This window comes from Mesocricetus auratus, unplaced genomic scaffold (genome assembly GCF_017639785.1).
Source record: "Mesocricetus auratus isolate SY011 unplaced genomic scaffold, BCM_Maur_2.0 Super-Scaffold_2245, whole genome shotgun sequence".
NCBI lineage: Eukaryota > Metazoa > Chordata > Mammalia > Rodentia > Cricetidae > Mesocricetus > Mesocricetus auratus.
In genome coordinates this window covers 715,028-737,992 of record NW_024429180.1, presented here as the reverse complement: position 1 = coordinate 737,992, position 22,965 = coordinate 715,028, and the positions used below count along the sequence as shown (strand labels likewise).

Genomic DNA, 22,965 nt, shown 5'->3' with positions numbered 1-22,965 from the left:
CTGACCAGATATGTCCTCAGCTGCAGCCACTAAGACTATCCCTGTGCAATTCACTACGTTCCCTTTTAAAATGGCCTTGCCTACCTATTCTCTCTCTCTCTCTCTCTCTCTCTCTCTCTCTCTCTCTCTCTCTCTCTCTCTCTCTCTCTGCTTATCTGCTTTTCTTTCTCTCCCCCTCTCTCTACCTCTCTTTGCTTCTGTCCCTGTCCCCAGAAGCCAATTTCCCAATCTCCTCTCGCCTTTTTTCATTCCCTTTCCCCTAATAATGAAATTCCTCCATGTGAGCTCTGTTGCATGGAGTCTTTCTCTCACTCAATGCTTTTTAAATTATAACAGATGCTTATATAGGGGTTCTTGAGGAAGGAGTTTTCCAGGTTGGAGATTTCTATGGTGGAGATTGGTGGTATTTCAAGTCAAGCACAGAGATTGGTGAGATTTTGAATGCAGAGACTGATGGGCTTTGAGGCTCAGGGACTGGTAGGTTTTTGAGCTCAGAGACTCATGGGGTTTGGTAGATTTTCAAAACTGGAAGTGGGTTCATATCTTTTACCTTACGCTGGAGAAACAAACGAGGATAGTCAACCACACCAGTCTATTTTCTTCAACAAATGCCTAAGCTATCTTTACTTCTATTTATCTTTTGTGGTTGATAATAAACATTTTGAATTGATGAGGACTAACCCAACCTTGCCCCTACAAGTGTCCTAGCTTGCAGGAGAATGAAACTTAGGATAGTGTCATCTTTGCAAGCAATGGGTTACAGTTCCAGAGTCTCATCTAATAGTTTAACTTTCTTAAACATTTAAACACAGAAAAAGAATGGCATCTAGACACTTGGGATGCCCAAGTGAAAAGGGTTTAATCAACCTGGTGATTCTTTGCTGTTTTATCAGGAGTCAGCCTCCACCTGAATTCACCCAATATCCTAAGTATTGTTTAGGATCTTATCCTGCAGTGAATAGAACATATCCCTATGAAAGAAGGCCTATGTAATTTTAATCCTCCACCAATAGAATCTATCCTTATGTGTATCACAGGTGCTTCTTCTAGGTCCTAGCCCTTAGGTCTGTCTATCAGCCAACAGAATTTATTCTTATTATAAAGGTCATAAGTTACAACTTCTACTATGGTTTAAACATGTAAGAAAAGTAACCTGAGAGGTCAGACTCTCCAAGTATGACCTTGTATTTGCAGAGATGGCGCTGTCCTGAGTTTCATTCTTTACCCCCCATAGATCATCATCCCCTTGCATACCAGGAAGCTTGAGGGAGTAAGGTTGGGAGTTGTCCCCAACAATTCAGAAAAATTATTACCAAACACAAAAGAGAAGTAGAGGTCAAGATCACTTTCCCATTTACATTGGGGAAGTAGTATGATTTTCCTTTGCACAATCAACTGAGATTCTAATATTGCCTATTTTAGATAAGTGATGTGTATTTTTTGTTTGTTTATTGAGTTTATGTTTGTATGTGCATATGCATGTGTGCATGCATGCCACAGCATATTGTGGAGGTAAGAAGACAATCCACTGCATTCATTTATTTCTTCCATGATTAGTGTTCCTGGCATTGAAAGGAGGTTCTTGAGCCTTGATGCTTTACCCTCTGAATCATCTCTTCAGCACCTGGTTTGCAGTCTTCATTAATCCTTTGGAACATTAAAAAATATTAATAAATGTGATACAGGAGAAAATGCCTAAACAGTAGGATCTATGAAAGTTGCTGGTCTGTCTCTAGCAAAGGGTTGCCTTTAAACTTCCCAGACTATTTCCACCCTTGCCAGGGGCCTACAGATAAGCATCTTCCTTCCTCAAGTCATAACCTCAAATGGCTGTTTACAGAGGAAGACAGTGTTTTAAGTATTCAGATTAAAGATGATATGCAAATGATATGCATTTTAAATGAGTTTTGATATCTCACGGATTTTTTTTATTCTATATTTCCACTTGTGTTCAGAGAATCTTAACATCAAATATTCTTTTGTTCTGAAATTTAAGGGACAAAGTGAATTGAACACATACTATTTAAACATACTGATAAGTATTTCTAAAGGAGCAAAATACACATATGGAGTTGGGTGAGTCATCTCTAAATAATGTCTTTTTAAATAATTCTAGTCAGTTATTTAAATTACAGCCCACAAAGTTCCTGAAATTACTATACTTTCAAATATTTTTAAAAGGAATCAAATATTTACTTTTAATTTTTTTTCTGAAGCAAACTGTTTTACTATAGAGACAAGATTTCAATTGGGGTTCTTAAGCATAAGAAAGCTTTCTCTCTCTCATGATAAATGTATTTTAGCATGCCTTAGTCTTCATTATCATGCTCAAAGCCTGTGTTTCTAATTACATGGTGTCATTTTTTCATTCTTCAGCCTTTTGCAGCATTTTGTTTTCGTTTCTGAAATGTTCTATGGTTGCCTTGTCTCTAAAAGGCATTAATGCAATTTCCTTTTAACTTCAGATCATCCAATTACCAGAATAGCTCTATGTAGACAACACATGGAAAAATGAGTCATCTGTCCATTTGCTGTCTTTTGTTTCGTTTCTTGATTGAAGGGTTCAATAAATTGCTTCAGCTCATAACGACTATAAAAGTTAAATACTATTTTTATCCATTCAGCTGGGTTTTAAATACAGCATGTAGAGCCGTCACTCTGTCATGGGAAGGAACTTTGAAAATTCTTGACAGCTTATAATCTTCTTGCTCATATTCACAAGTGAAAATGAGTATACTTGCAGGCAGGAACTTTACACACTAATTTTTGAATCAGCTTTCAGAAAGACAACAAATCTGAGAGAATCAATGCACTCTATTCCTTAAAAAAATCTTAGGGAATAAAGTATTCAGAGCGTAAGGATTATACTAATTTCTTGTCAATACTTGTAGAAAAAACTATATAACTCCAATTATTTGTGAAAAGACTTTTTACTCACTGAAGTTTTTCCTCAGGTCTATTTTAAATTTAACTTAAATCTATTGAGGGGGGAAAAAGCATGGGATAAGAATGTAAATTACCATATACTTCATTTGATTGCATCAAGTCCTCTCTCAATTTAACCCTTAGTCTATTACATTAGTGTTTGTTGCATTTTTATTTCCTAAATTTTATATTTTTATTCTATATACCTGTTTCCCCTCTTAAATAAAAATTGTAGATTAAGTGCAGTTGTGTTCTTTGTCTCTATGAGCTTATGCCCTACTGTGTATGAAATACTAAGATGTCATAATGAATAGTTAATGACTGGCTGATTGATTGAATGAAATAAAATCTAGGATTCCTTGGTTTGTTTAGAGTTACATTTCTGATGCTACCAAACAGATTTTCTGTGTGATGGTTCTGATCAAAAGTTTGGAAATAACTGCAGGACTTTTATAAAACTTTTCATTAATGAACATATTTTCTATTTAAATATTTTGCATTTTATTGAATACAGATTTCTTTTTTGCATCATATATCCTGATCCATCCCCTTTCTGTATCTAATTAGAAAATGAGCAGACTTCTAAGGGATAATATAAATTAAAATAAAACAATCTAACATATTTTAATAGGACAAAACAATCAGAAGGAAATTATCCAAGAACAGAAACTCACTTATTCTCACCTTTAGGAATCTCATAAAAACAATAAACTATAAACCATAAAATATTCAAAAGACCTATAGGTTAAAAAGAGAGGGAATATATACATGTTATATATAACATATATACTATAGACATAAATATAATATACAAATATTTTAAAATATCATTATATACATATATCTCAAATTAAGATAAATTATTTTTAAAAAGTCAGGGAAAGCCCTAACAGGACAATATGAGACAAAGAATCTCCAAAGATGCCCTTGAGGTCCTTTTCTTTTTGCTTTTAATTTTAAATTTTCTATTCATTTTACATACCAACCACAGTTCTCCCTCCGTCCCCTCCTCCTCCAATTCCACCACATCTCTCCATCTCTCCCTCATCCACTACTCAGAAAGGGCAGCACCTCCCATGGGAAATCAACAAAGCTTGGCACATTAAGTTCAAGCAGTACCAAGGTGCTCACCCCTGCCATAAGGCTGAGCAAGGCATTCCACCATAAGGAATTGACTCCAAAAAGCCAGGGGCCAAGTCACAAAACTGTTACCCACATGCACAAGACATAGTTTAGTCCCATGTAGACTTCCCAGCTGTTAGTCCAGAGTCCATTAGCTCCTATGAGCCTGTGTCAGCTGTCTCTGTGGGTTTCTCTGTCATGATCCTGACCTCCCTCTTACTCATATAATCCCTCCTCCTTCTCTTCAACTGGACTCCCAGAGTTTGGCCCAGTGCTTGACTGTGAATCTCTGCATTTGCTTCCATCAGTCACAGGATGAAGGTTCTATCTGTGATGACAATTAGGGAAGTCTTCCCTTCTTTTTAACTTTTTTGCCTTTATTGTATATAAATTTCTCTTTTGCATAAGATTTCTTGATTATGGTTTCTTCTCTCTCTACTCCTTCTAACCCTCCCCCCGACAATCCTGACCCACCCTCTAATTATAGAACAAGTCCAGTTCAGGCACCCTCTCCTCTATTGCTTGGAGTCTTAGCTGGGGTCATCCTTGTGAATTCCTGGGAATTTCCCTAGCACCACGTTTCTCCACAACCCCATAATGGCTCACTCCATCAAGATACTTCTTTCATTGATCTCCCTCTCCATCCCTTCCTCAAACCAACCATCCCGTTCTCTCATGTTCCCATCACCATCCCCTCTCTGGAGACATCCCCACCCCCTATTTTACAGGAGACCTCATCTATTTCCACTTCCTAGGGCCATCCATGCATTCCTCTTAGGGTCCTACTTGTTACCTAGCTTCTCCGAGGCTGCAGATTGTAGTCTGGTAATCCTTTGCTTTACATCTAGTATCCACTTATCAATGAGTAAATACATACTGTGCATGTCTTTCTGACTTTGGGTTACTTCACTCAGGATGATGTTTTTCTAGGTCCATCAATTTTCCTGAAAATTTCTTGATGTCATTTTTTCCCCACTGACTTGTACTCCATTGTGTAAATATACCACATTTTCTCTACCCATTCTTCAGTTGAGGGGCATCTAGGTTGTTTCCAGGTTCTAGCTATTACAAATAATTCTGCTATGAACATAGTTGATCAAATGTCCTTTTGCTATGAGTGTGCATTCTTTGGGTATATGCCCAAGAGTGGAATTGATGGGTATTGAGGTAGATTGATTAAAAGTTTTCTGGGAAACTACCATATTGATTTCCAAATTAACTGTACATCTCACCTCAACATCAGTTGAGGAGTGTTTCCCACATAGGTTTTCTTTTTAATTTTTTTTTATTTTTATTTTTATTTAAAATAAAATAATTTTATTTTATTTTTAGGAACACTCTTATTTACATATAAATCCTCCCATTCCCTCGACCTCCCATCCTCCCATGCTCCCTACTGGCCCCTCAGTCCCCCCAACCAACTCCCCAGGGATAGTGAAGCCCTCCATGGGGGGCCATCAAAGTCCATAACATCATTTGGAGGAGGGTCCAGGGCCTCCTTCCCCTATCTGGGTATCCATTCATAGGGAATGGGCTCTCAAAGTTCATTTGTCATCTAAGGATAAATGCTGGCTCTACTGTTAGATGTCCCACAGACTTCCCAGGCCTCCTAGTTGGCACCCACATTCAGAGGGTTTGGTTCTGTCCAATGCTGGTTCCCTAGCTTTACAACTAGGGTCTCTGTGCTCTCACTAGGTCAGGTAAACTTTCTGTGGGTTTCTCCATCACTGTCTTGGTTCCTTTGCTCATCCCTCCTCCCTCTCCACAACTGGGTTCCAGGAGTATGGCTCAGTGTTCAGCTGTGGGAGCATTAGTGTTTTTATTTAGTCTTAGCTATTTCAACAGGCATGAGAAGGTATCTCAGAGTTGTTTTGATTTGCATTTCCCTGATGGCTAAGGATGTTGAGCAATTCCTTAAGTGCCTTTTGGCCATTTCAGATTCCTCTGTTGAGAAATCTGTGCCCCTCCCTTTTTTTGTTTTGGTTTTTGAGACAGGGTTTCTATGTGGCTTTGAAGGCTGTTCTGAAACTTGCTCTTGTAGACCAGGCTGGTCTTGAACTCACAGAGATCCACCTGCATCTGTCTACTGAGTGCTGGGACTAAAGGTGTGTGCCACATTTTTAAATTGGATTGTTTGGTAGTTTGATACATAATTTCTTGAGTACTTTGTATATTTTGGAGATCAGCCCTCTGTCAGAAGTGGGCTTGTTGAAGATCTTTTCCCATTCTTAATGTTGCCATTTGTCTTGTTGACTGTGCCCTTTGCTTTACAGAATTTTCTCAGTTTCAGGAGGCCCCATTTATTAATTTTTGCTCTCAGTGTCTTTGCTACTGGTGCTATATTCAGGAATTGTTCTCCTCTGCCAATGTGTTAAAGGGTACTTCTCACTTTGTCTCTTATGAGGTTCATTGTGGCTGGATTTATGTTGAAGTCTTTGAACCATTTGAACTTAAGTTTTGTACATACGGAAAGATATGGATCTATTTGCATTCTTCTACAAGTCAGCATCCAGTTATGCCAGCACCATTTGTTGAAGATGCTTTCTTTTTTCCATTTTACAAATTTGGCTTCTGTTAAGAGCAACCTGCCTCACCATCTGCCTGGGCCCTGCCACAATTGTAGTCCCTAAATAATACACAAGACACTACATTAATTATGAAACTGTTGGCCTTGCTTGTTTCTTACTGGCTAGCTCAGACTCAAGTATTTACTCCATAATTGTTAATCTAAGTATTTCTCTTCCTGGAGAAAAGGCCCAGACTTCTTACTCCTATGGCGGCTACATGGTGACTCCCTGTGTTTCTCCTTCCCAGAATACTCCTCGACTCCTAGTCCCACCTATCTTGCTTCCCTACTGGCCAACAGTGCTTTATTGACATATACACAGGACTTCCCCATCAGGCTTTTTTGTCAAAAATCAGGTATTTAGAAGTGTGTGGAGTCTTTGATTTGATTCCATTGACCCACCTAGCTGTTTTTGTCATTAACTCTATAGTAGCACTTATAGTCAGGGATGGTGATAGCTCCAGAAGTTCATTTATTGTACAGTACTGTTTTGGCTATCTTGGGTTTTTTATTTTCCCATATGAAGTTGAGTATTGCCCTTTCAAGGATTTTGATTGGGATTATAAGATTACTGTTTTCACCATGTTGATCCTACCTATCCAAGAACATGGGAACTCTTTCCATTTTCAGATTTCTTTTTCACTTTATTTCTTTAAGGATGTAAAGTTCTTGTCATACAAATCTTTTACTTGTTTGGTTTGAATTACTCCAAGATATTTTATGTTGTTTGTGGCTATTGTGAAGGGTGATTGATATTTCTCTGATTTCTTTCTCAGCCTATTTATCATCTATATAAAGGAGGGCTACTGAATTTTTTTAGTTAATCTTGTATCCTCCCACATTACTGAAGTTTTTATCTGCTATAGCAGTTCTCTGGTAAAATTTTTCAGGTCACTTATGCAAAATAGCATGTCATCTGCAAACAGTGAAAGTTTGACTCCTTCATTTCCAATTTGTATCCCTTTGATCTCCTTTTGTTGTCTTATTGCTCTGGCTAGAACTTCAAGTACTATATTGAATAGATATGGAAAAAGTGGACAACCTTGTCTTGTTCCTTATTTTAGTGGGATAGCTTTGAGTTTCTCTCCATTTAGTTTGATGTTGGCTGTTGGCTTACTGTATATTACCTTTATTATGTTTAGGTGTCTTCCTTGTATCCCTGATACCTCCAAGTCTCATTATCATGCAGGGGTGTTGGATTTTGTCAAAGGCTTTTTATGCATCTAGTAAGATGATCATGTGTTTTTTTTTCCTTTCAGTTTGACAGATTTTGTATGTTGAACCATCCATGAATCTCTGGGATGAAGCCTACTTGGTCATGGTAGATGATTTTTCTGATATATTTTTGGATTTGGTTTGCCAGTATTTTATTGAGTATTTTTGCATCAGTGTTCATGAGTGAGATTGGCCTGTAGTTCTCTTTTTAGTTGTGTCTTTGTATGGTTTCAGCACCAGGGTAACTGTAGCCATGTAAAAAGAGTTTGTCAATGCTCCTTCTGTTTCTATTGCATGGAACAATATGATCAGTATTGGTATTGGTTCTTCTTTGAAATTCTGGTAGAAGTATGTATTGAGACAAATGGGCTTTTTTTTTTATTCAGAGAGTTATGCTGACTGCATTATTTCCTTACGGGTTATAAGTCTGTCTATTTTTATCTATTCTTAATTTTGGCATAAGGTACCTATTCAGAAAATGTCCATTTCCTTTAAAATTTCTAATTTTGTGGAGTACAGGTTTTTGAAGTATGATCTGATATTTCTCTGAACTTCCTTAGTATCTGTTGTTATGCTCACCTTTTAATTTCTGATTTTGTTAGTTTGCATATTCTCTGTATGCCTTTTGGTTAATTTGGATGAAGATTTGTCTATCTTGTTGATTTTCTCCAAGAACCAGCTCTTGTCTCATTGGTTCTTTATATTGTTTTCTTTGTTTCCATTTTATTGGTTTCAGACACCAATTTGATTATTTCCAGGCGTCTATTTCCCCCTAGGTGAGTTTTCTTCTTCTTTTTTTTTATTTTATTTTCCAGTTTAAATTTAGATAAGAAACAAGGTTGCTTCACAAGTCAGTTCCAGGTCCCTCTCCCATTCCCTCCCTTCCTCCCGTGCCCTCCCCCCCCCCCCCGTTATCCCCTCATTTCTCCAGGGAGGGTGAGGCCCTCCATGGGGGTGTGCATAGTCTGTCATTTCATATAGGGCAGGGCCTAGACCCTTCCCCAAGAGTTCAGGGTGAGAGTGCACCTCACATTGTTCTATGGGAGTCCAAAGTCCGTGTGTATACTTGGGATGGGTACTGATCTGCTGCCCAAGAGTTTTCTTCTTTTTGTTCTAGAGCTTTAAGGTGTGCTGTTAAGTTACTAGTGTGAGATTTCCCCAGTTTATTTATGTAGGCATTTAGTGTTATGAACTTTCGTCTTAGCACTGCTTCCAACGTGTCCCATAAGTTTGCATATGCTATATATTCATTTCATTGAATTATAGAAAGTCTTTAATTTCTTTCTTTATTTCTTCTTTGAAACAAGGGTGATTCAGTTGAGCATTGTTCAATTTCCATGAGTTTGTGGGCTTTCTACAATTAGTGTTGTTTTCGATTCTAACTTTAAGACTTGGTGATCTGATAAGATATAGTGGGGTATTACAATGTTTTTGTATCTGTTGAAGTTTGCTTTGTTACTTAGTATGTGATAGATTTTAGAGAAAGTTCCATGAGATATAGAGAAGAATGTATATTATTTTGTGTTTCTGTGGAATGTTCTATAAATGTCTGTTAAACCCAATTAATTGAGTCATAACTTCTGTTAGTGGCTTTATTTCTCTATTAACTTTCTGTCCAGTGGTCCTGTATAATGGTGAGAATGGGGTGTTGATGTCTCTGCCTATTAGTTTGTGGGGTTTGATGTGTGAGTTAAGTTTAGTAATGTTTCTTTTATAAATGTGGATGCCCTTGTATTTGGGGCATAGATAATCCGAACTGAGACTTCATCTTAATGGATTTTTCTTGTGATAAACATGAAATGCCCTTCTTTATATCTTTTGATTAATTTTAGTTTGAAATCTATTTTGTTAGAAAATAGAATATTATACCAGCTTGTTTCTTAGCTTCATTTGATTGAAAACTCTTTTCCAAACTATTTGCTCTGATGTAATATCTGTCTTTGAAGTTGAGATACGTTTCTTCTGTGCAGCATAAGGATGGATTCTGTTTTTATATCTAATTGTAGCCTGTATCTTTTTATAGATGAATTTACAACATTGATATTTAGAGAGATTAATGACTAGTAATTGTTAGTTCATGCTATTTTTGGTTTTGTTGGTGGTGGTGGTATTGTGTTTTTGTTTCCCATCTTTGGGTTTTGCTAGTGTGGGATTATCTATTGCCCATGTTTGTGTGTGTGTGCGTGTGTCTGGGAGTAGCTTGTTTACTTGTGTTGGACTTTTCCTTCTAGTACTTTCTGTAGGGCTGGAATTGTGGATAGGTATTTTTTAAATCTGGTTTTGTCATGGAACATCTTCCTTTCTTTGTCTATAGTAATTGAAAGCTTTGATGGGTATAGCAGTCTGGGCTGACATCCTTGGTATCTTAGTGTCTGCAGAATGTCTATCTTGGACCTTCTGGTGTTCAGAGTTCCCACCGAGAAGTCCTGTGTAATTCTGATAGGTCTGCTTTATAGGTTACTTGTCCTTTTTCTTTTGCAGCTCCTAATATTCTTTCTTTATTCTGTATGTTTAGTGTTTTGATATTATAGTGAGGTTTTTGCCCAGTCTATTTGGTGTTTTGTAAACTTATTTTACTTTCATAGGAATGTCTTTCTTTAGATTGGGAAAGTTTTCTTTTATGATTTTGAATATATTTTTTGTGACGTTGAGCTTGATTTCTCCATCTTCTATCTCTATTATTCTCAGGTTTGGTCTTTTCATAGTGTCCTAGATTTCCTGAATGTTTTATGTTAAGAATTTGTTGGATTTAACATTCTTTGACTGATGAATCTATTCCCTCTACTGTATCTTCAACACCTGAGACTTTCTTTTCCATCTTTTGTATTCTAATGGTTATGCTTGCATCTGTAGCTCCTGATCATTTACCCAGATTTTATATTTCTGGAATAACCTTAGTTTGTGCTTACTTTAAATGCCTGTATTTCAGTTGTCAATACTTGGACTGTTTCCTTCACTTGTTCCTTTGTTTTTCCCAGCCTTTCCTGGCTTTCTTTAGGGGATTTGCTGATTTCTTCCAAGTTTTGTTTGCCTTTTCCTCTACTTCTTTGAGGTGATTTTTATTTCCTCTTTGAGGACTTCTATCATCATCATAAGTTTTGTTCTGCTTTGGGGTTTTCAGGTCTTGCTGATGTAGAACCACTAGTTTCTGGTGGTGCCATATTGCTCTTAACGTTGTTTAACATATTCTTACACTATTAACTACTCATTCCTTCCTCTAGTCGGTGCAAGTGGGACTTATGCTTCAGGGTGTCCCTCTTCCTACAGTTGGTATATGTGAAGCCTGTGGCTTAGGTGGTCACTCTTCCTTCAGGTGCAGGCAAGGGGTGAAAGATGATATGGCTCTGGGTCTCCTCCAGGTATAGTCAAGGCCAAAGCTCCAGTGATCACTGCATATGTCATGGGTGATGGTTGAGGGTGTGATGAAAGTGCCCCTAGGCCTCTGGGGCTTCTGGGCAGGGGTGAGTCATGGGATATACCTTCAGGGGATAGGGCCTAAATAGCAGGGTACTCCAGCCATAGATCCAGATACTTGCCCTCTCCACATGTAATCAGAGCCAAGGCTCTGGTTATAACAGAAGCTGTGAGGGGTGGTTTGGGGAGCAGAGGAGCTGTTGCCAAGTCTCTCCTACTCTGGCGAGTGGGAGTGGGACATAGGATATGGCTCTAGTTGGTAGGGTCTAGAGAGTAGGATTCTCCAGCCAGGGACCCAGACACTTACCTCTCTAGGTAAGGCAGGGCAGGGCTCAGGGGGTCACAGATGCTGTGGGTGCTGTGGGGGGTGGTTTACGGTATGGGGTAGCTGTAGCCAGGTCTCTGGGGCTTTGCTCAGTGGGGTGGGATGGCAGATGTGCCTTCAAGGTTTAGTTCCTAGAGGGTAGGAACCTCTGCCTGGGGCCACAGGCACCTCTCCAGGTGTGGGTGGGGCAAGGCCCAGGGATTCCCATATGTTTTGGGGGGTAGTTTGGGGTGTGGAGAGGCTAGTCCCAGTTCTCTGGGTTTTCAGTGATTGGGGTTGGTTTGCTGCATGCCTACTTCTTGATGTATTGAGCAGTACCGTCTTTCTTTTTTCCCCGTTTTTATTTAAATTGTAAACAATATTATTTAATATATCAATCCCAGTTACCTCTTCCTCCCATCCTTCCCTGACCCTCACCTAGCCCCATTCCATCCCTCTTATGCACCATAGATAGAGTAGGATATCTATGGGTGACCAACAAAGTCTGTTATATCATTTGGGTCAGGGCCTAGGCACTTACCATGTGTCTAGGCTGAGATGGTGTCCCTCTGTGGGGAATACACACTCAATGTCCATTTGTACACCAGGTATAAATGCTGTTCCATTACCAGGGGCCCCTCAGACTGACCAGGCCTTCTAACTGACACCCACATTCAGGGGGGTCTGGTTCTATCCTGTGCTGGTTATCAAGCTGTCAGTCTGTGGTCCATGAGCTGCCCCTTATTCAGGTCAGCTGTTTCTGTGCATTTCCCCAGCCTGTTATTGACCCCTTTGCTCATCATTCCTCCCTATCTATAACTTGGTTCCAAGAATTAGGCTCAGTGTTTAGCAGTGGGTAACAGCAACTGGATGAAGGCTCTATGATGGCATATAAGGGGAAGGATATTTAAGATAGCCTCTCTCTTATTGCTTAGATTCTTAGTTAGGGTTATGCTGGTGTATCTCTAGGTATTTCCCCAGTGTCATATATCTCTTTAAACCTATAATGGCTCCCCATATTAAGGAATGTCTTCTCTTGCTCTTCTCTATTCTTCGCCTACCCAATCTTCCTGGTGCCTCATGCCTTTTTCTCCTCTTCTTTTCTCCCCTTCTCTTTCTTCTAACTCTCCCTCCCCTCCCCCGTGCTCCCAATTTGCACAGAAGAATGTGCATCCTTTGGGTATACACCTAAGAACAGTATGGCTAGATCTTGAGGTATACTGATTCCCAATTTCCTGAGGAACCACCATACTGATTTCCAAAGTGGCTGTACAAGTTTATACTCCCACCAGCAGTGGAGGAGGATTTCCCTTTCTCTATATCCTCTCCAGCATAAACTGTCAGTGGTGTTTTAGATTTTTAGCCATTCTGACAGGTGCAGGATGGTATCTCAGAGTTATTTTGATTTGCATTTCCCTGATGGCTAAAGATTTTGAGCACTTTCTTAAGTGTCTTTCAGCCATTTTGGATTCCTCTATTGAGAATTCTCTATTTAGTTCTGTAACCTACTTTTGAATTGGATTTTTTGGTGTTTTGGTGACTAGCTTCATGAGTTCTTTGTATATTTTGGAAATCAGCCCTCTGTCAGAGGTAGGGTGGGTGAATATTTTTTCCCATTCTGTGGGCTGCCATTTTTGTTTGTTGACTGTGTCCTTTGCCTTACAGAAGTTTCTCAGATTTAGGAAGTCCAATTTATTAATGGTCTATGTCAGTGTCTGTGCTACTGGTGTTATGTTCAGGAAACTGTCTCCTGTACCAGTTCATTCAAGGGTACCTTCCACTTTCTCTTTTTTTTTAAGGTGGGAGGCAGGTATTTAATGGGGTGGGACAGAGTTCTCATCAGGAGTCACAGGAACTGAAAGCCAGCATGACACGGCAAGCCTTTCTAGAATAGTCACGGCGGCACAGGCGAAGAAGGGTTGGGCGCTCACCATTCAGCCCTGGTAAGCTCTCTGCCATGCCCTGCTGCCAGCGTTTGGTACATACTAGCTCAGGCATGGAAAATGAGCCAAAGTCCAGAGGCAGGGGCCCACACAGCAGCACGGAAGGTGACTCATGTGAGGCTGTCAATGAGGGAATCCCGCATGCTGGTGGCAATAGTACTAGGCTTGGCCTCTTTCAGCTTGAAGGCGTTCTCCACCACTGACAGTTCCGTGCTGGTTGTGTCCAGACCGCAGAAAGCACACCAATCGTTCACCACCATCCCAGCAGCAATCACCTCGCTCCCCTGGTTCACAGTGCCTGCCACAAGGGGAACCTGAAGAAGGGAGGACAGCTCGTCCTGGTCTTCGGTTGAAGTCTTGGTGTGCACCAGACCTCCTTGATTACTGAAGACACAGTAGCTCCCTACTAACAACTGGTCAGCAACTGTCTGTCTGAAGACCTCCACCTTGAGCACATCAGCCAGGATTTCTTCTGTTTCCCTGTCCAAGTCTGGGTGGACCAAGGCCACATAGTCATTGCAGGTGGTAACATTGCCAAGGGCTGAGAGCCGCTCTTCCACCCGCTGTATCTGCACTGAATCTGGAAGGCTGTTGCGGATATGCTGCAGTTCCTGGTCTGTGGTGTTGTTGGGTACCAGTAGCCCATGCCTGTTCCCTACACACATGCGCCCGATGATTCGGCAGCCGGCGATGGATGCATGCACCACGGGGATGGTTTCAGAGAGCTCGCCCTCGAACACACTGTAGAAGTTCTCTGATCCTCCGATAGCCACCAGGCAGTAGGTGTTGGTGAGCTTGGCAAAACAACCGACCCGCTCTGACCGCCATGGAAGCCTGGGGGCTGAGCGACTGCTGGCTCTGGGACTACAGACCCTCTCAGGAGCAGGGTCAGCCCAGCTCGCTTCCTCAGACCCCGCCCTCTCAGACCCCTCAGGCCTCGGGTCGCGCCCACGGAATCCCTCCTGGCTCTCCTGCCCCAAATCCTCCCACCCAGGCCTGGAACTGAGCCTTGATGCCCCGTGTCCCACCAGCTCACCAAACGACTCCAATCTCCACACCTGCAACTACTCCCACTTTCTCTTCTAAGAGGTTAAGTGTGGCTGGATTTATGGTGAGGTCTTTGATCCATTTAGACTTAAGTTTTGTGCAGGACAATAGGTATGGATCTATCTGCAGTCTTCTACATGCCAGCATCCAGTTATGACAGCCTCATTTGTTGAAGACACCTTTTTCCCATTGTATAATTTTAGTTTCTTTGTCAAAGATCAGGTGTTCATAGGCATCTGGTTAATACAAGGGTTTTCAATTCAATTCCATTGGTCTACCTGTCTATTTTTGTGCCAACTGTTTTCAGGAGTATAACTCTATAATAGAACGTGAAGTCAGGGATGGTGATGCCTCCAGAAGTTCCTTTATTATACTAGGTTGTTTTTGTTATCCTGGTTCTTTTCTTTTATCATAGGAAATTGAGTATTGTTCTTTCAATGTGTGTGAAGGATTGTGCTGGTGGTTTTCATGGGGACTGCATTGAGTCTGCAGATTGCTTTTGGCAAGATTGCCATTTTTACTATACTGATCCTATCTATCCAAGAGCATGGGATAACTTTCCATTTTCTGGTATCTTCTTTAATTTCTTTCTTTAAAGACTCAAAGTTCATGTTATACAGGTCTTTCACTTGTTTGGTTAGTGTTACCTCAAGATATTTTATGTTTTTATGGCTATTATAAAAGGGTGATGTTTCTCTGATTTCTTTCTCAGTCCATTTATCATCTGTATATAGTAGGGATAGTGGTGTTTTTTGTTTGTTTGTTTTTGTTGTTATTGTTGTTGTTGTTAATCTTGATTCCTGCCACTGTGCTGAAGGTGTTTATCAGCTGTAGGAGTTGCCTGGTAGAATTTTTCAGGTCACTTATGTAAACTATCATATCATCTGCAAATAGTGAAAGTTTGATGTCCTTATTCCAATTTGTATCCACTTGATATCCTTTTGTTGTCATATTACTCTATCTAGAACTTCAAGTACAATATTGAAGAAATGTGGAGACAGTGGACAGCCTTGTCATCTTCATGACTTTAGCGGAATCACGTTGACTTTCTGTCCATTTAGTTTGATATTAGCTGTTGGTTTGCTGTATATTGCTTTTATTATGTTTAGGTATGTTTCTATTATTCCGGATCTCTCCAAGTCCTTTATCATGACAGGATATGGATTTTGTCAAAGAATTTTTCAGCATCTAATGAGATGATCATGTGGGTTTCCTTTTTCAGTTTGTTTATATGTTTTTTTCTTGGGTCCATTTGATTGGAAAATATTTTTGCAACCCTTTACTCTGCGATAATGTCTGTCTTTGCAGTTGAGGTATGTTTCTTTTATTCAGAAGAAGGTTTCTGTCTTCATATCCATTCTTTTAGCCTATGTCTTTTTACAGGCAAATTAAGTTCATTGATTTTGAGGGATATTAATGAGTGTTAATTCTTGTTTGTTTTGGATTTGGTGGTGGTGGTGGTGGTATTGTGTATGGATTCCTCACCCCTTTTGGCTGTTGGTAAAGTGGGATTATTATTGCCTATGTTTTTGTGAGTGTAGTTAATTTCCTTGGGTGGAATTTTCCTTCCAGAACTTTCAGTAGAACTGGATTAGTGGATATGTATTGTTTAAATCTTGTTTTGCCATGGAATATCTTGTTTTCTCCATCTATAACAACTGAAAGATTTGCTGGGTATTGTAGTCTTGGCTGGCATCCATGGTTTCTTAGTATTTGTAGAATATCTATCCAGGACCTTCTGGCTTTCAGAGTTTCCATGGAGAAGTCAGGTGTAATTCTGATAGTTTCGCTTTATTTGTTACTTGGCTTTTTTCCTTTCATGCTCTTAATATTCTTTCTTTATTCTGTATGTTTGGTGTTTTGATTGTTATGTGGTTAGGAAACTTTTTTTGGTCCACTCTATTTGATGTTCTGTAAGCTTCTTGTACTTTCACTGGTATGCCTTTCTTTAGATTAGGAAACTTTTTTTCTATGATTTTGTTGAATGTGTTTTATGTACCTTTTAGTTGGGTTTCTTTACCTTCTTCTATACCTATTATTCTTAGGTTTGGCCCTTTCACAGTGTCCCATATTCCCTGTATATTTGTTTAGGGATTTGTTGGACTTAAGATTTTCTTTGGTCAATGAATTTCTCCTAGTGTATCTTCAACAGCTGAGATTCTCTCTTCCATTTCTTGTGTTCTGTTAGTTATGCTTGCATCTGTAGTTCCTGATCATTTACCCAGCTTTTCTATTTCCAGCATTCCGTCAGACTGTGTGTGTGTGTGTGTGTGTGTGTGTGTGTGTGTGTGTGTGTGTGTTTTATTGTCTCTATTTCAACTTTCAAGCCTTTCTCTGTTTTAATTGTTTCCTTCACTTGTTTGGTCATTTTTTTCTTGTCTTTCCTTGATTTTTTTTCTAAAGAGATTTGTTTAATTCTTGCAATTTTTGGATTATCTTTTCGTCCATTTCTTGAATTTTTTAGTTTGTTTTTTGTTCCATTTCTTTAAGGGATTTTCTCATTTCCTCTTTGAGGGTCTCTATCATCTTCATAAATTTGCTTTTAGGGTTGTTCTCTTCTGCTTCATCTGTATTGGGATGTTCAGGTCTTGTTAATATGGAGTCCCTAAACTCTGATGGTGTCATATTGGTTTTTCTGCTATTGAATGTATTCTTATACTGTCATCTTCCCATCCGTTCTTCCAGTGGGTGTCAGTGGGCTCTACCTCTCTTCTGTTGGCTACAGGTCCAAGGTTCTCTTCCAGTGGGTGCAAGCAGATCCAATACTCCCATGGCTCTGTTCTTCCCATTGGTGGAGGCAAGACTAGCACCGTGATGATAACAGACTCTGGATGGCCTGGTCTGCTGGGACTGGTTTCCCCAGGCACAGTCATTAGACCTCAGAAGACTCTGAGCAGCTCACCAGAAGGTGTACCAGAAACAGGCTCATGCTCACTTCCTCCCATGGGTGGAGGCAGAACTATCACCACAATGTGGACAGACTCTGGATGCCCTGGTCTTCCTGGGTGGTTTCCCTGTACACAGTCACTACTGTATTTCTTGACACGATGCCAGCATTCAGGAAGCAGAGGCAAGGAGATCTCTGTGAGTTTGAGGACACGCTGATCTACTTAACAAGTTCTAGGACAGGCTTCAAAGCTACATAAAAGCACTGTCTCAAAAAACCAAACTAACAAATAAACAAATAGATAGATAGAAAGATAGACAGATAAGATACAAATATTTTATACCTAGTCTTTCTTGTTTTGATTCTAACAGTGGAAATATTATTGAATTACAAATAAAATTAGTGATGAGCTGCCCTAAAATGAAGCAAAAGAACTTTCCAATGGACAGTGAAAGATGTGAGCAACACTTACACTATAGTATGTTCTGCATTTTCAGTCCATCACTTTGAAACCCCAGCCAGTTTGCACAGCTTCTATCCTTACTTATGGATTCCCTATTAGATTATTCACCCTCTTAATGTGTCCAAATTAAAGGCCAGGAAGGGAAAGGCTATCTGTACTACCAGTATTTGAGTTGGCATGTCCAAAGACATGGGAGGTATAGGAACGAGTCAAATATGTTGTCCTTTTTTTCCAAGGGTAAAACGTGTGACAACGACAAGAGACTCCTCCTCCTCAGAAGTGACTAGGATGTTAATCAGAACTTTATGGAATCTAGTGAGCTTTGAAGCCAAAATTGACTATCATTTGAATTTTAAAGAGTGTGGATCCTGCTGTTGACAGAAGTCAGAGATAAAGTTGCTATTCTGAGACAAGTCAATCCTGGTGAAGAAAACAGTCCAACTACAGTCATATATATGTTTCTGGCAGAGAATAGATAAAGACTTAAATTTAGTGTTTGCCAAAGACTGGGGTCAGTTATTACAAGAGAACCACTGACCATCCAGAGTCTTTACAGTATCCTAATTCAATAACAGAAAATACAAGTCAGGAAAAATAAAACACAAGATAAAAATGCTAAGACTATTGATAAATACAGATAGTAGAGATTGACACATGAGTATCTAAAATATTGTGATTATCAGATGTGAACAATTAATATTTGACCAAACAAATGGTCAGCTGGATAATTTCAACAGGTATTTAGAATCAGTGTGTAGAGGACATAGCTTGGATGATGCAGAGACAAAATTAGAAAAAAGTGTAAAGATGCCTAATAGTTCTGTCTCTGCCCTTATTGTTTTGAACATAAAGGCAAGGATATTTGAGAAGTCCCAAGGAATGCAAGAGGGAAACTTCATTATTTTATACCTCTAAAATATCCAGGAAAGCCATTAAAATCACTAAATGATTCTAAAATATTCCTAGAAAAAGTACAAGTAAAAATAATCTGTATAACATATTGTAGTAAGAATGCTAATCCCCAAATAGTATATTCTATATATTTCCATTCCCATAGAGTTTAAAAATGATTTGTAACAATAAAGGCTAGCTTGATGATTGGTTACCTTTTATAGTTTATGGAGAGTAGAAGATGGATATTTGTTGAGTCTCTTAACTTCTCTTTTTTTAATTTGGGAGACACATAGCTCTGATTGCTTACAAAAGTTCATTGAGACCTAATTAATAATTTCACATGTCTTCCTACATACTTTTAATTGTTTAACAGTTTCATACCTTCATACAAGGAGGTTAAGCATTTTAATCTCTCATGTCCCTTCCTAATAAGTCCCTCCTTTACTTTCCTGTTTTGGTTTTGAATGTCATCCACTAAATGTAGTTGGAATTTTTTGCCTAAGCATGTATTATAAATGCATGTGTTCAGATTAACATACGAGAAATGAGACAGCTACCTAAAAAAGACTTTAAGATGAACCATGATTAACTTATAGTTTACATATTTCTTCACTTAATAAAGAGGCATAAACACAGTCAAGTAGTTGATAATTTCATTATTAGGATTGTATTGGACTTTGGACAACTGTTCATATCTGTTGTTTATAGGTTTTTGATTTTTATTAAAATTAAAATATGAAAATATCTGTTTCTCTGATTCATATTTTCATTGTGAAAAGATAAACAATTCAGAATCCAAGGGAGGTATGTCTTGTTTAATTTATAGAATGATCTCATTAAAGTCCTAGGATCAGAATCATGTATTGGTGTTTGCATATATAAGAAACTGTATTAAATATTTAATTTTGTTTCCTTGATTTTTTTTCTCAATTTGACTACGGGATTCATATAAGTAAAGTCTACAAATAAATGATTACAGGAAATGTAAGAGTGGCTATCTTGCTTACTGTTGGAATTAGAAAGACATTTTAAAACATATTTTCAAGGTTGCGACCTTGCTGATGATATTTCTCATGGGCATCTGCACTTGTTTAAATACTGTCTTTTTCAGTCGAATGAGGTAATGTCTGATCTGCTGCCCACCTCTGCCACAACCTTATTGCAGATCTTTGCCTCTCAGTCTCACAGCTCTAAGAGCCTTACCATTTGTCCTCCAGCTCAACCTTTCTGCTGCACCTCCTGTACACCATGATCTATGTGTTTTCCAGATGACTTCCAAGATTATCTTGCCCAGATCCAAATTAAGTTTTATAAACTTTCAGCTTAAAGTGTATGAAGGCTTAAGAATAATTGCATATTTCAGTCCTTTGCCACACCCATTTTAATTAGCTTCAACTTATTAAAGGGTGTTAGTTCTAAGAAGCTGAGAGCTTGACAGTCAGAGCTCTATTCTATACTTTCATTAATTTCCCTTTTATCAAATTGTGCCCTAACAGGAAGAAAGATTTGTTTGCTCTGCTCAATGACATGTCTGTTGTCCCAGGAAGAGTGAAAGTAATATGGAGAGTGTCAGGAAGAGATTTTTGAGTGGTTTTCTAAAATTACATGTCCTCTGATTTATAAACATATCCAAGTATCAAGTTTCTCATTCAACTGTCAAGTGCCCAAATGTTTTTGGTTTAAGTAAACGTACCTGAATCCCAGGACCACAGTTTATGTTTTATGAGATATATACCAATAACATTTGGTGTGTCTAAATTTTTAAAAGGTATAACATGGGGTGCAAAGAGATAATCCATAGTATAGGTGAAGGAATCACATAGATCATAAATGCTAAGGCCAAGGAATGGAGAGACATGAGTGCAGACTTTGCTCTCAGACAGACCAAATGGGGTATGGAAGGCCAACCTTTATTTTATCTTCTAAATCAAAGAAGGTTGCTAGAAGGTTCCAGGCAGTTGCAGACTGAGTACAGTGGTGTATGATGCAAATGTGGGGGAGAGGACCAGAGGAGGACTATAATGGGGTTTCAGTAAGGAGATGAGGAGATAGTGCCTTAGATGGAGACTTGTACAAATGTTAAAATTCTTCTTTTCCTGGGGTCTTTTTTACTAAAAGTATGATTTGAGAATTTGAGTAAGAGAGAAGACTGGAGGATACTTGGTGTGAGTGATTGGGTTTTTATTTATGTAGTTATATTTAAAAAAGAAAGGGCCAGTTTAAATAGAGTGAGTGAGCATGTAGTATTAATGTTTAGTTCCTTGCAAAATTAAATTGGTAAGACAACTCATGCACAAGTCTGGAAGGGGAGAAATTTTTGCAGGTCTTGCAAGCAGAGACATCTCTGAGATTTGATGAGACGAATGAGTATATAAAGTTGCATGTAAACCTTGGTAAACAGCAATAATTTGAGAGGACCAAGGAAACTGGGGTTGGGGGAATGATCAGGTGAACACTGCAGAGCACCTGGCTTATATTTAGAGCAAGAAGAAAAGCAAGGCTTAGAGAAGAGCATATGGCTAGGTGTGAATTGTCAAACAAAGATTTAATTCCAAAAGAGTCATTTGGGTTCCAGTAAGATGGAAGCGTGATACACAGAGTATAATATGTATGTATTTTCCTTCATGATATATGATCTTTGAACTTGGATTTCTTCAAATAAATTTGATGTAAGAGGTGCAGATAATGATGGTTTTGTTCAAAACAAAGAAGTCAGGGTTCTTGGCAAAGAGGAGAAAGTTTACCAAAGCTCTCCTGCCTGCAAAATATGAGCACATTGCTGTACTCCAGTTGTACCGGTGACATAAAATAGGTGTTTGCTTTCTCTTAACTGATTTCTTGTGTGTACAGAGTGGATATAGTGCAAACAGCAGTTGTCAGACATGCCTATGTAAATGCAGCAACAATCTAGGTGGCAGACAAGATAAATTTAGTCAAATTAATTCACTAATAATTTTTCCTCAGGAGATGTAAATTCCTGTTGGAATTTTTTTCTCACATTGTAAGCAAATGGATATTAGAGCAAAACCACAATGCTAAAACCAAAAGCCACTCAGTTTAAGCAAGAGAAGCATTGACGAGTTTAACATTCTCTTTCTTCTGGTAATTAATATTTCTATATTTGTAAACCCAACCTTCCTTTCCCTTACTATAAAGTTCAGATGGGTGAATATGGTTATGTTTCATGTAAGACATTTTTATTACTAAATAGAAGATATAACTAAGGAAAATATTAGCACTCACCACATGGTGCAATTCTCTAATGTTACTTTCTTGGGTTTAAATTTTAGAGACTCTCCATTTGTGTTCTGAAGTGACCAGAATTGGTAGGTGAATACTGATCATCTACAAATAATAAAACAGAAACAACGCTTCATGTTTAACTTAGAATTTATACAAGCCTGAGGGCAGGAGTAAAGCCAACATCTCCTGACCCATGCATGTCTCAATCCTTGTGTGGTATAAAAAGATAATACGAGAATTACTTGCTTGTATTATGAAAAAAATCCCTACTTGGAGGTGAACTCCAACCACAGTTCTAGTTATAAACAGGAATTGTGGAAAAATTTATTAAACTTGATCTTCAAAATTCTCCTAACTAAAATAGTTTTTACAAGTTTAGGTAAAATTACACTTCATCATTTACACACACACACACACACACACACACACACACACACGTAGCTCTAGATAAGAAAATGAGAAAGAAATGTATTGACATATTAGCAGTATTTTTCTCTGAAGTTTAATTTAGTTGGAGGAATTTTCTGCCTCATCCTGTTATATTTTTATTTATAGTGATCTTTCATTGCTTTTTCTTGTTTATATATTGAATTAATAATTTGTAAACTGAGCTGTCATTTATATTTGCTGAGAGAGGGAGAAATCAGTTTTCTTCAACAGAATGACTCTGAGTTTGCCAACCATTCCAAAGCACATCTTGTGATCATAAGCAGCTAAAAAACAAATAATGAACACCAAAGTTGTGTTGTTGATTTTATTTTGGTGTGTGTGTATGTCTGTGTGTGCTTTTATTAGGTATTTATTATCATTTGGTGTTTGGTTTTGGGGGAGATGTGGTTTTATTTCGTTTTCCTAGTTTTGGGGATTTTTGTTGTTGTATTGGGATTTTGTTTTTAGAGAAGGAACTTAAAATTTAAAGTTGGAAGGGTAGAGTTAGGGAGA

General features: G+C 38.6%; 2 protein-coding genes across 2 annotated transcripts in view; one reads left to right on the top strand and one right to left on the bottom strand.

The window, feature by feature from the left end:
• The window catches only part of Itgbl1 (integrin subunit beta like 1), a 216,002-nt gene that overhangs the window by 152,212 nt on the left and 40,825 nt on the right, over positions 1-22,965 (top strand). The gene's annotated exons all lie outside the window — the stretch shown is intronic.
• Positions 13,329-17,409, bottom strand: LOC106021890 (eukaryotic translation initiation factor 6-like). Its single transcript, XM_040738824.1, has 2 exons — positions 17,242-17,409; positions 13,329-14,547 (listed from the first exon to the last, which is right to left on the bottom strand). The coding sequence occupies exons 1-2, from the start codon at positions 17,407-17,409 to the stop codon at positions 13,600-13,602; spliced, it is 1,116 nt and encodes a 371-aa protein (XP_040594758.1). The 3' UTR covers positions 13,329-13,599.